The 13,354-nt window shown below is 35.6% G+C and overlaps 2 protein-coding genes across 2 annotated transcripts; one reads left to right on the top strand and one right to left on the bottom strand.

Annotated features, from left to right (window-relative positions):
• Positions 1-348: 348 nt before the first annotated feature.
• On the top strand, positions 349-9,752 carry LOC145593838 (uncharacterized). Its single transcript, XM_081650207.1, has 16 exons — positions 349-650; positions 1,596-1,698; positions 2,028-2,289; positions 2,375-2,557; positions 3,157-4,856; positions 5,626-5,925; positions 6,021-6,299; positions 6,434-6,562; positions 6,809-7,009; positions 7,140-7,282; positions 7,533-7,830; positions 8,059-8,198; positions 8,388-8,466; positions 8,639-8,974; positions 9,219-9,445; positions 9,533-9,752. Exons 1-16 carry the CDS (start codon positions 508-510, stop codon positions 9,567-9,569), a joined length of 4,560 nt encoding a protein of 1,519 aa, XP_081506333.1. The 5' UTR covers positions 349-507; the 3' UTR covers positions 9,570-9,752.
• Positions 9,753-10,629: 877 nt separating this feature from the next.
• Positions 10,630-12,885, bottom strand: LOC145595007 (pentatricopeptide repeat-containing protein At3g29230-like). Its single transcript, XM_081651359.1, has one exon. The coding sequence runs from the start codon at positions 12,859-12,861 to the stop codon at positions 11,023-11,025; it is 1,839 nt and encodes a 612-aa protein (XP_081507485.1). The 5' UTR covers positions 12,862-12,885; the 3' UTR covers positions 10,630-11,022.
• Positions 12,886-13,354: the final 469 nt, after the last annotated feature.

Below are 13,354 nucleotides of genomic sequence, written 5' to 3'. Positions count from 1 at the left end.
CAGTACAAAATAATTAATTAAAATACGAAGGATTACATTAGGCTGATTAGGGGAAGAGTGAAGAGTCAATATTGAAACTTTGAAACAGAGGAATTGATTTCGAAGAGGATATTTTTGTCTTTTTTAATTTACATATTTTTAATTTTTTCTGCATTTAGATTATTTTGTACTGTATTTTGTACTTGTAACCACTTGTTGTTAGGTCAATATATACCAGTACTACCGCATTACGAGGGTTTCCTAATATTTATATTTTTTTATAAAAATACGGAGTAAAAAAAATATACCTGTACTACAAGTACTTGTACAAGTACTCCGTATAACTTTAGATTTGGCGGTCTTATTTGGTGCAATATCTATTTGCCCTAGAATTTCCCCCAATTCCTCAAAACTTAGGTTTCAAAAATTTCTTCTTGATTTTAATTTCTTATCGCTTTTCTTAATTCTTTCATGAATTGAAAATTTTATACCAATTTGATTTTTCGCTGTGATTTGCGTTATGTGATCATGGCGAGCATTCACTATTCTCCCGCTTTCAATTTGTCGGAAGACGGAAAATTAGGGTTTCGTCACCCCGAATCGGATCCCCAATTCAATTGGCGCAACAATCCGAATATTGCTTCATATCGCGAACTCGTTAGAAACAGAATGTCGGTGATGTTTCCCTTTTTTTCTTTTTTCCATTACAATTTTTTTGCTATAATTTTAACTCCAATTTAGGTATTATTATTATTGTTGAATTTCATTTAAGATCATAGTTATAATATGATTATATATAAGCACATTGGAGATCAACTGGGTCTTTTTTAATATTTTGAATTAATGAAAGTGATTGAATTACACTATTAATTAATTAATTAATTTTTTGTAAAGGGGTTGTTTTTGTGTTAAGATGTTAGATGGCATGTTTCTGGGATTTGGGCGGGAAATTTTCCTTTTGAAGATATGCTTTTTTGGGGATGGGGTGGTACTATTTTCAGTGTTCTAGTAGGGTGATTTGTTTAAGGAATCTTAACTAAATGTTAGCTTCAGGGTAATTGATTGCCAAACTCGAATCATCGTGGGTATCTGTTGTTTAAGGAATCTTAACTAAATGTTAGCATTGAGGTAATTGATTGCCGAACTCGAATCATCGTGTATAGAGTGCTATTGGCCTATTTGGTAAATGGTAATAAACGGTGGTAATGGGAATGAATCATGTCCACTCTCATGGTAATGATAGATCACCACTTATTATTTTGTTCTTCACAAATTTCTTTTACCATTTAAGGATGGTATTGGACATCTTTGAAGTAAAACACAAGTTTGGATATGTGATTACATTACTATGGAAATTAGGATTAATCTTGCTGGCATAATTACACGTAATCCTATTTCCACTACCGCTGTTTACAAACGGCTACCAAATGGGTCATACAAGTAGTTTTTAGCACTGAGGTAATTGATCTTAAAACTTGAATTATCACATACAGAGTACTAAAAGTAGTATATATGGTGTATTTGGAATAACTCGATCATCTTTGAGAGCTTTACCTTTCCTTTTAATCAGGGCTTTCAAATATTTCTATTAATATTATTTTTTTTCATTTTTAAAGCCAGGTGTTTCTTGCCCAATATGCATTTCAGCAGTATGCGTTGCAAATCCCTTTTCTTGCTGCCAATCTGGAAAATCAAATCTTCATGGATGCTCTTTCCGAGGTTTACTGTCTTTATCTTTCTTATTTCTTTTATTTTCTGTAACTTTCAATTAACTCTTGAGTTTACTGTATTGATTGACTCGTATTGTAGTATTTTCAGTTTTGCACTACTTTTTTCATGAGATTTAATAATCTTTGCATTTGTGAACTGAGGATAGCTTGTGCTTTATTTTTCTAGCCCAAAAGTGTTCTTATGTATTGATATGAGAATTTTACTGCATTTGGAAATTGGTTTTAGTGGATTAAATCAGAGTGCCTGTCTTTTAATGAAAATGTATTGATTTTTCCCTTCCATTGTAGTTTATTAAGAGTAACATTTATTTGTTTCAGAATGACTATCTGGATCAACAGAATTTTATTGATCGCCTTATGAAGGTAATTAAACGGAGTTGGGAGTCCGATCAGTGTGAAGCAATGCATGCCACTACATCACTACCAACATATGTTTCTGCTTCAACCCTTTCAACGAAAAGTTTTTTTTGCAAAAAAATTGATAAGCCACACCGTGATCAATATGTTAGTGATGATGCTTGCTGTAAATTGGATCATGCACCAAAGCTTTTAGCTGATGTACCCAGGAGTAGTATATATGGTAATGAATCTATTTGCTGTATATTTTAAAAAAATAATAATATTATTTCTTTCATGACTTAGTGTTGGGCATGTGTTTTTTGCAGGATCACAAAAATGTATATTGGATGCCAATGTGTGGCAACCTGAGCTGGTGCTACCTAATAATTATTCTTCTGGGATGGGATATTCTGGTGATAGTGAAATTACCTATTCTGGAAGTGGGTTGCAGTATGATTCTGAGGCATCCTTTGAGAGTCATTGCAACAAATACCAGAACTCTGCTAAAGGTGTGCTTCCTTTTTTTTTCCCCCTCTCTTATTTATTTATTTAGTTTACGTATCTACCTTAGTAGCTGTAAATAATCCTCTCTGTCGCTTGCAATCTTTTATAACGGGGCTTTTCATATTGATCGTTGTCTTCACTACCCACAACAACTTTATTAATTGTTCCCGCCTCCCGGTCTCTCTTGCTGAAGTAGTCACTTTGTTATACTACGAAGAAAGTGATGAGTTCTTTGGCTTTTGGTTTCTATATTTTTGTTTAAAAGTGATATAGCATCAGTGTTCTTTAGCTTGATCTATTGATAGGCTGAACTGAACATCTTCATTTTTTGGCTGCATTGATATGGTATTGTTTGAGGTGATTTTGAAATCTTTCAGCATGTTGGTATCTTCATTCTTACCACCATGCTGGGTGTTTTTTCTAGACAATTCTTGTCATAGAGTTTTAGCTTTACTCTTTTCCAAGTTGTGAATTGATCTTGCTCGCATGCTTCATCGAGGATAAGATAATGAGCATAGGAACTATGGGAAGAACTCTGTTCCTTTGTATGTTATGATAATGAAATTGGTTTTTCTTTGTCTGACTTGTCTCTTTGGTTTATAAGGTGAAACATATTTCAACATCTTCAGTGACCAGAATGATCCTTCTTTGTATTCACCTGCTATGGTGAGGGAGAACTTGAAATTTGAAGTGTCCACTGTCTCTGATGGTTTGCATATGCGACAGCCAGTTCTGGGACCCCTGCAGTTTAATCAACAGTTCATACATTGTGATGGACGCTTTACGGAGATTAAAACTGTAGGAAGCTTACCAGTGCAAAATAGAAATCTGTATACCTCTCCGTGTGCCACATCATCCCCTAGAGATACACAGCAGCATTCTAAGCAGACGGAGAATCTCAACATCCTATACAGTTATATTATGTACAAAAAAGATGGGCATAAAGTTCCCTTTTTGGAATACATACATTCACAGAAGTGCAAAGATGTCTGTGAATGTGAGACATATAGGGGGTTGCTTACACATTATGACAATTGTGGCTCTGCTGACTGTGATACTTGTGGATCTGCTGCAAAGGGTTTTACACAACCTGGATTAAGAAATCAAGGAAATGGCTTTGTTAGGCTGACACATGGTAATGATTCTGGCAAGAGAGTCCGCGCTAACACTTCTGAAGACTTCATATACTCTAGAAAATTAAGGAAGTTGGATTCATCTCCTAGACGTGATTCACCATGTGATGTTTCTGCGTTAAGTGAGGAGCCATTCAGTCCTTCAGGACCTTTGAACTTTGAACAACTGTCTAAATCCCCAGTAATGGCTACTCCCATTTACCCAGGGGAAAATGTTGGTATTACCACTAGTCATGCTGATGACGTTTTAAGAATTAGTGAATCTGACAACGGTCATCTGGACAATGCTCTGGGATTTAAATCTGAGGATGCTACCATTCCTTCTGAAGGCCCGTCTTTTGATTGTTTGCAGAAGGTTGAAAGAGTCTCTTGTCATATTGATGATGCTGCAAGAATAAGTCTACAAGGCAATGGCGCCATTGCCTTTTATGATACTCATGGAAGTAACACTGATGATGCTACCAATTTCGCCGATGATCCATCTGCTGATTCCTGTCAGAAGGAGATTGAACCTGTAGTCAATGAACTCAAAGATACAGTTCCTGGACCTGGTTGTGATTTGCCAGCTGATGATGTTCCAAACCTGTTTGAAGAAAAGTCTATTGCTCAAAAGGTAGAGTTTATACCATGGAGTGATTCAGAAGAAATTCATCAGATAGCTGGTTCCAAGACTCAGATGAAGGGATTTAAATCTGGGGATGCTATCATTCCTACTGAAGGCCCGTTTTCTGATTGTTCGCAGAAGTTTGAAAGAGTCTCTTGTCATATTGATGATGCTGCAAGAATTAGTCAACAAGGCAATGACGCCCTTGCCTTGTATGATACTTGTGGAAGTAACTCTAAAGATGCTACCAATTTTGCTGACGATCCATCTACCGATTCCTGTCAGAAGGAGATTGAACCTGTAGTCAATGAACTCAAAGATACAGTTTCTGACCCTGGTTGTGATGTGCCATCTGATTATGTTCCTAACCTGTTTGAAGACAAGTCTATTTCTCAAAAGGTAGAGTTTATACCGCGGAGTGATTCAGAAGAAATTCATCAGATAGCTGGTTCTAGGACTCGGATGAAGTCAGAAAAACAAAAGGTGGATGGCATCAGTTTAATTGACTTCTTCACGCCTGAGGAAATCAAACGACATTTGTCTAGTCTCAAGCAGAGAGATGATCAGGTTATTCCCTTTATTCATTAAATCTATTACCAAAGTAGTCATTATAGTGTAATCCAGGTTGTCTCTATCTGTTAAAACCTTTTTGAAAAAAAAATATTCTCATAGGGGCAAATTTCTTGTACCTTCAAGAGGTTTTGCTGGTGTTATTTAATTGATGGTATTTATTTATTATTTTCTTAATATCCAAGTCCTTTGTTTCAATGTATTAGGTGTAGCACAGTAATTTGCAATTATAGTCCTTAATCTTTGGACTAATTTGTTTGTAATGCTTCTCCAGGCTCGGCAATTACAATATGGATTGAAAAGTTTTTGGTTAATGTTGTTTAAACAAAGGTTTTTGTCATCCCATACTGGAACCAGTTTAAAATTCTATGATGTTCTACACTTCTACACTGTTTCTAGTGGTTCTGTAATTTATCTTGAAAATTTCTTTTAGGATAAAGATGCTCATGTGTATGACTGATGATTGGAGTGCTAAAAGATTCTATTTTGATCTGTTTCCCATAATATTGAAGTTTATGATTTCATGGACATTAATAATCACATGTTGCCGTGTATGGTTCTTTCCGTACAATTCTGATTCCTCTTTTTTTCTTTATGCAATGGGGTGCTCGACTGGATGAGTATTGGAGTTAATAGGAATCCCATCCCCATAAAATTTGATGTCATTTAACTTTCCTCTTTTCTCTTTATATTTTGTTACCTCTTCAAGGTTTTTTCTTCTCTTTCCATTATGACTTTGCCAGCTGATGATGTACTTATTTTGTAGGGCATAGCTGGAAAAATGGCTGAAAATGGAGCAAGCTGTTCACTCAGTGAAAATTTCTGCCAGCTGTGTGCCTTGCCTCAGCTTGCATTTTCACCAATGCCACTGTATTGTTTATTCTGCGGGGCACGTATAAAGAACCATGCAACATATTACGCCACTGTTGATAAAACCTCTGATCAATTATGCTTTTGCACCACATGCTATAACAAGTGTCACCGTGGTACTTTCACATTATATGGGTTGTCTATTTCTAAGTCCAATCTGAAGACCCTAAAGAATGATTTGGTGACTGTGGAATCGGTGAGATATACTGCTTTATTATGTTAAAACCCCCCCCCCCCTTTTTTTTTTTTTTTTTTTGTTTGCAACTCATGCATATGGCTTCAATCTTGTAGTGGGTTCAATGTGATAGATGTGAAGGATGGCAACACCAGATATGTGCCCTCTTTAATGATAAAAAAGACTTCGGGGGTGATTCTGAGTATCTTTGTCCAAAGTGTTACTTAGAAGACCTAGAATTTGGGGGGCTAATGCCTTTGCCACGCTCTTCTTCTTTGGATGCACATCAACTTCCTCAAACTTTGCTTAGTGATCATCTTGAGCAACGACTCTTTGGACGTCTTAAGCAAGAGAGAGTAAACAGGGCAAAAGCTGCAGGAAAGAATCCTGAAGAGGTAAGATGTTAGGCTTCGTATCAGACAATTTAAGTGTGCTGTTTGTCTTATGTGATGGGTTCTGCCTTTTTTTCATGTGTTCCACTCTTTATATATATAAAATTAACTGTCAACTTCTGTAATTTATATGATAGGTACCATGTCCTGCTGATCTTGTTGTACGGGTGGTATCATCTGTTGACAAAAGACTGAAAGTGAAGCAACAATTTTTGGACATATTTCCTGAAAATGGTTACCCTGCAGAGTTTCCTTACAGATCAAAAGTAAGCTTAATTGCATCTTTTTATCTGTTTTATAGGAGTGACGAGTGAACTTTCTTCAGGTAGATACTACTTTTGGAAATTATTGTTAGCTCTGAGAACAATTTAGAGTTTGAAGGATTGTTTATGTTATGTATGTGCAGTCATGACTCTGAGCTTTTAATGAGTTTCAAGTGTGAAGTGGCTCTTTCCAGCTCTCTAAGTTTATTCTTTGAATCATGTGTGATTTTTATAAAATTTCCATCCCAGGTTATTCTTTTATTTCAAAGGATTGAAGGTGTAGATGTGTGCCTTTTTTCCATGTATGTCCAAGAGTTTGGATCAGCCTGCAGCCTACCAAATCAAAGATGCGTCTATATATCATATCTTGATTCTGTCAAGTATTTTAGGCCTGAGACAAAAACTGTGAAAGGAGAAGCTCTTCGAACTTTTGTTTATCATGAAATTTTGGTATAATTTCTACGCCTGATTTTTTTTTATACTTTCTAATCTTGTTGTCTTTGTTATAATCTAAAGAAAATAATAACTGGAGATAATTTCATAATTCATAATTATCTGGCACTGTCTTTTCTTTTCTTAGATTGGATACCTTGATTATTGCAAGAAACGAGGATTTGCCACCTGCTATATATGGGCTTGTCCACCTGTGAAGGGAGAAGACTACATTCTATACTGTCATCCAGAGACGCAAAAAACCCCCAAACCTGACAAGCTGCGGCTATGGTATACCTTTATATATATATATATATATATATATATATATATATATATATATATATATGTTCCTCTACTTATAAAATTCATGAATGTTTATTTTTTCATTAAATTTTATTATATTCTTACATGTTCATACAATTCTTGTGCTGTTTTTGGGTTGGTTTAACTATTGTTTACTTGTATTTCTTCTTTTTTTTCACTTACCTTGATCATAGTTATGGGTACTTATTGAATTGATTTGTTTAAACCAAATCAGGTATCAGTCAATGCTAAAGAAAGCAACAGAAGAAAAGATTGTAGTGAATTTTTCAAATTTATATGAGAAGTTCTTTGTGCCTACCGGGGAAAGGAAGACCAAAGTTACAGCAGCCAGGTTGCCTTACTTTGATGGTGATTATTGGTCTAGTGTTGTTGAGAGTATGATTAAGAAGATTGAATTAGATAGCGGAGGAGACCCTGAAAAGCAGCTCAAAAAGAAGTGGAGGAGCGTGAAAGCTTTTGGGCACAGTAACCCTTCGGCTAATGATGTGAAAGACGTCTTGCTGATGCAAGCAGTAAGTTTGCTCTCTCAAATTTGTAATTTTATGTGAATGTAGCTTTCTAAATCAGCGGTGAAGGGGGAGGACAGTAGCCATATGTCTTGTGTAACTTTCAGAAATTATGTGGGTGAGGATGTGTTGAGAGACTGAATTGATGTTCTTGTTAAATAAATGAATTTTTACTGTTGTTTATCAGCTTCTTCTACTGTCCTAAAATGAATTCTGTTTGCTATTTTATGACAGCTCGGACATATTATATCATCAGCAAAGGAAGACTTCATTATTGTGTACTTGCAATCTGTCTGTACGAACTGCCATGAAATCATATTATCAGGGCAAAGGTGGTTTTGTAATCAGTGCAAAAATTACCAGCTATGTGAAAGGTAATTATCGTAAAGTTTGGATAAAATATGCAATATATAGATGGAATTTTCATGCTGAGATTATGACATGGACACCCCTCCCTTCTTTGACTTGCTAATTGAGTTAGAAAATGGGCTACCTATTTTCTGTTGGACTTTAAGCTATTAGAACTGTGGTACATTTTACTTATCTTAATTTTTGATTAGCAGATGCCATGACTTGACTGAATTAGTTGGACCAGGAGACACACACATATCTAGTGGTGGTCAGAGACATGCTCTTTCTCAGGTGTTATTTTGGTTCATCTCCTACCCTCTAGGCCTATACCCTTTCCAACAATTCAATCCAATTTTAAAGAAAAAAGAGAATTACGCATTGAGTCTTACTAGAAAACAGTCATCTGAAGTGAAAATTAAAGCTTTAGGCAACTGTGTAAATGTTATAACTTTTTGTTTTTCAGGAAGTGGTGAATGATGTACCAGCTGATACAGAAGACAATGATGCCATAATGGACAATTGTTTTTTAGAAAACAGACATGCTCTTTTGAGTTTCTGTCAAGGAAATCACTATCAGTTTGACTCACTTCGTCGTGCAAAGCACTCCTCTATGATGATTCTGTATTATCTCCACTATCCGAATGGGTCTATTGCTGGGACTTCCTGCACTTTATGCCTCAAGGAGACAGGTGCTGATCAGAGATGGGTGTGTGAGACATGCCCTGAATTTAGTGTTTGTAGCTCATGCTATGATAGACATGGTGCTAATTGTCACAATCATACGTTGATTAATTGTTTGGTAAGAAGTGCTCACTTGTATTATTTTTGTCCTATATTTCCAGTAGATGGGCAGCCAGTTGGTTTCATTTGTTTTATGTTGTGCTGTAAAGTTTTACTTGTTGAATATACATGTTATAGATCAATCTTCACTAGGACCTGAATTTGGTTATGAATCTCTTGGTAACAAGTTTTTGTTCATTTCATTGAATCTCTTGGTAACAAGTTTTCCAACTATATGCTGACACTGCAAACCGGCAATGCAGGTCAAACAGCTGCTTGATGTTCTACTGCATGCATCTCAGTGTCATACTACAATGAATCTTCCCTGTTCTTATCCAAATTGCTCGATTCTTAGGAGACTCTTTTCCCATGCTCATGCATGTAATATTCGAATAGCTGGTGGGTGTCGGCATTGTAAGAAGACATGGTTTATTCTGTTGATGCATTCTCGAAGGTGTAAAGATCTGAGTTGCAGCATCCCAAGATGCATGTATGTTTCACTTCAGTTGTTCTTTGTTATAAATTTCTTTTGAACTAGCATTTCTGAAGTAAAACAATGTTTTGATTGCTGTTTCAGGGATTTGAAGAATCATGCAAAAATGCTTGAATCATAACGTGTCTCCCAGTCAGTGTTATAAGCTGACTATAATTTTCATGTACAGCACCTTTCTTAGATTTGTCGTCAGAGCAGAAAACTGGTTGTAGATTCTTTCATTGAGAGGCAATTGTACAGGTAGATAGTAGGAGTCTTTCATAATCAAACTTACATAGTTTTTCAGAAATAATGAGAATTCCGGGGCGAAATTATTCCTGATCCTAGGATGGGAAGCTTTGTATAGGATAAAAAAAAAAAAAAAATTATTTATGATTTTAGTGTTATTCCCATGCTTGGTGTAGCAAGTCCCTTTTGTGGTGCTATAATAAAATCCCAAGCTTAAATTTTAGAAGTGATTTTGTTATAGCTTAGAAATTCTTTTTGGTTGAGAGAAGATTAGCATTTTGGTAACTACAGTTGTAAGATTTACATTAATGAGTATTTATTGTGTTATATATCATGGTTTTCTGAGTAAATTTCATTTGATTGCTATTATTCTTGTGAGGCTCCAGCATTTTTGTGTACTAAAATGTATGGCGTTATTTCTATTTTATTAATATTTTTTAATTAATATGGTTAATTTTGATAAGAATTCACATCTGCCAGTCATTTACTGACTGACTCTAAAATCAATACCTATTCTTACTCAATCGATCCTTTGTGTAATCTTTAGATGACTTGGGATATGTTATCATCTGGAATAAGATGTGAAGATGTTATGGTTTTATATTACGGAGTACTATGGTTTGATCGGGAATTATATGGTCTAATATACTATAAATTCATGTTAAATTGTTAATGTGTATTTTCCAATTACTCCGTATCTAATTTTTGTAATTTTATTGATATGTAATTAGTGTCAAAAAGTTAAATTTAGTGTTAACAGGGATAAGAAATTCTAGTCTAATCTTGACAAACTTTTTTTTTTTTTGATGTGTTGAAATAGGGAGAAAATAGGTTCTTTATGGTATGCCTTGGTCTCATTGATGTCAAAAAAGTTACTCTGTAGTCTGTACAATATTCAATGACGGAGTATTTGGAACGCTAGTGTGATGCACAGCGTACTTCCCTGTAAATCTGTAATCAGTCTTTTTATTACTCATTCTGGCAAAGTATTGTACATCTATGAATAACTATCGATCATTCTACGTGCTTAAATCACAACACAGTCACATACTACGGATGTTAGTGACGATTTCTTTGCTTCTCCAGCATTACCTCCAGATTTACTTAACAGAAACTTGGGAGACCATAATTATATACTTGTATTGATTAACTTCTGTACAGAACTAGGGTAGCCATCCCTTAACTTTGAGGGATGAAAAACAGTTCATTATCAGAAACACCATCATGAAATTACCGTAATATCAGTACATCATCTGCTCCACAGTCGATCAACTTTGACCTCATGTATGGTACCCTGCCAGTCTACCACCATTGTACAAACAACTACGAAACCAGTATCCGGTTATTTAACAATATGTAGTCCTTGGGGCACAGCCGGATTCCTTAAGTTGTGGACGTAATAAATGAATCATCTGATATATACCGTCTGAATTTGGGTGAGAATTGTCAAATACAGTAAATTCATGAACCTCACCATCCAGGTCAAGAGTACTAGCCCCAGAAGGTTTTTGCACTCCTATATTCTTCATAGTTCGTCTAACATTTGCAACATTACCCCAATCCCCTGCAGCAGCATATATATTAGACAATATAGAGAAATTTCCGGCTTCTGTTGGATCAACTTTGACCAAATGCTTCAAAACCTCCTGTGCAATTTCCACAGGGTAATGCAACCGGCATGCTCCTAAGAGCGTACCCCAAATGACAGCATTTGGTTCCATTGGCATGTTCTGCACAACCTCCAATGCTTCCTTTAGACGCCCACCCCGACCTAATAGATCAACCAAGCAGCCATAATGCTCTATTTGGGGGACAATGTCATAATCCCTTTCCATAGAATAAAAATAATCAAGACCCCTGTCAACAAAACCCATGTGAGTGCAAGCACACAAGATACCAATGAAAGTGAATTTATCAGGTCGAAAACCATTTTGTTTCATCCTAGAGAAAAGCTTGAGTGCTGTCACTCCATCTCCACGCATAGCTAAACCTTGGATAATTGTGTTCCAGGAAACTAAATCTCTTTCAGACATCCCCTGGAATACAGCTAATGCTTTTTCTGCACATCCGCACTTGGCATACATATCAATCAATGCATTATTCACTGCGACGCTACATCTAAAACCAGCTGCCACAATTGAGGAACGAACTCTCTTCCCAAGTGTGAGCAAACCAGACTCGGCGCAAGCAGCTAGGATACTAATAATGGTCCCATCATCAAATTTCAATCCTAAACTTTCCATTTCATTATACAAAGATATAGCCTCCTTTGTGAATCCATTTCCAGCATACCCAGAAATTATTATTGTCCAGGACACCAAATTCTTGACAGGCATCTTATCAAAGAGTAACCTAGCCATGTCTAGATCCCCTGCTTTCGTATAACCCGAAACCATGGTAGACCAAGATACAACATTTCTCTCAGGCATCTTCTCAAACAATTGAAACGCAGCATCCATGTCTTTTGCTTTAACATACCCATCTAACATTATATTCCAGCTCACAGCATCTCTATCAGGCATTTCATCAAACAGTTGGCGAGCATCATTCAATTCACCCCCTTTAACCAACCCACTAATCAGTGAATTCCAAGAAACAGTATCTCTATCCTCCATGAACATAAACAACTTCCTAGCAGAACTAACACCAATCACCCCACACTTACAGTAACTATCAATCAACGAATTGGGTACAAAAATATCACCAAAAAAACCTAATTTTATCATCTGGGTATGAACCATTTGAACCAATTGCAATGAACAGGATCCACTACAAGCCTTAAGAAGAAATGGGTATGTAAAATTATCAGGGAAAACGCCATTATTAAGCATATCAAGAAAAGTAATGAAAGCTTGAGAAGATTGAGAATTCTGGGTATGAGCTCTAATTAGAGAATTATACAAATGAACATTGGGAAATCGAACTTGATTAAAAACATTGATTGCTAAACCCAATTGATGGCAGAGAGAGAAAGCAGAGATTAATTTAGGTGCTATAAAAGGGTCATTATGAAGATTAGCTTTGAATATTTGAGCATGAATTTGTTTCAAATGTGATAAATTTGAGCATTTGTGAAGTTCAGAAACTTTGAGTTCGAGTTGCCTTCTAGTGGAGAACCAAGTTGGAGCTCTAATGGGAGTTGTCATTGGTGGTCTGAAATTGGTGTGTGGTTGAAGTTTGGCCATATCATAATGTAGAAGATGATTGACTGCTCGTTATTTTGAAGTTTGGATTTAACTACTTTTTTCATTTTTTAAAGGTATCCCGGTTTTCGAGTTTCGAGGTGGATTTTTTTAGTTGACACGGAGATAAGTAAGTTGTTCGACGTTCATGTTTATTGAAATGGTAAATTAAGATGAAATTACTTGGGTAATTACATAATAACAAGAAACTATGGTGTATTATATTCGAGAAGTTTTTTAACAGAATTATCTTTGAGAAGTTTTTTAATAAAATTATCCTCTAGAAGTTAGAACTTGTCTTTCATCAAACTTCAAAACATGCTAATAATTACTTTATTTTGATCGTCTATTTAATTGGAATCCACAATTGACAATGCCGTAAAGTAATATTGAATATCTCTTATAAAGCGCAAAAAACTGTTCATTGATAATTTTGTCAAAAATAAGTCAATATTTTCCCAGTTTGCTAAAAAAAAAGTCAACATTTTGATCAACT

This window comes from Chenopodium album, chromosome 19, assembly GCF_948465745.1.
Source record: "Chenopodium album chromosome 19, dcCheAlbu1.1, whole genome shotgun sequence".
NCBI classification, from domain to species: Eukaryota; Viridiplantae; Streptophyta; class Magnoliopsida; order Caryophyllales; family Amaranthaceae; genus Chenopodium; species Chenopodium album.
This window is presented reverse-complemented; position numbering and strand designations above follow the sequence as displayed.

Bases quoted from the DNA above. Each gene is read 5' to 3' on its own strand.
- LOC145595007 (XM_081651359.1), bottom strand. From the start codon at position 12,861: ATGGCCAAACTTCAACCACACACCAATTTCAGACCACCAATGACAACT.
- LOC145593838 (XM_081650207.1), top strand. From the start codon at position 508: ATGGCGAGCATTCACTATTCTCCCGCTTTCAATTTGTCGGAAGACGGA. The intron at 5,926-6,020 runs GTGAGATATACT...TCAATCTTGTAG, and splicing joins ATTTGGTGACTGTGGAATCG to TGGGTTCAATGTGATAGATG. The intron at 8,199-8,387 runs GTAATTATCGTA...TTTGATTAGCAG, and splicing joins AATTACCAGCTATGTGAAAG to ATGCCATGACTTGACTGAAT.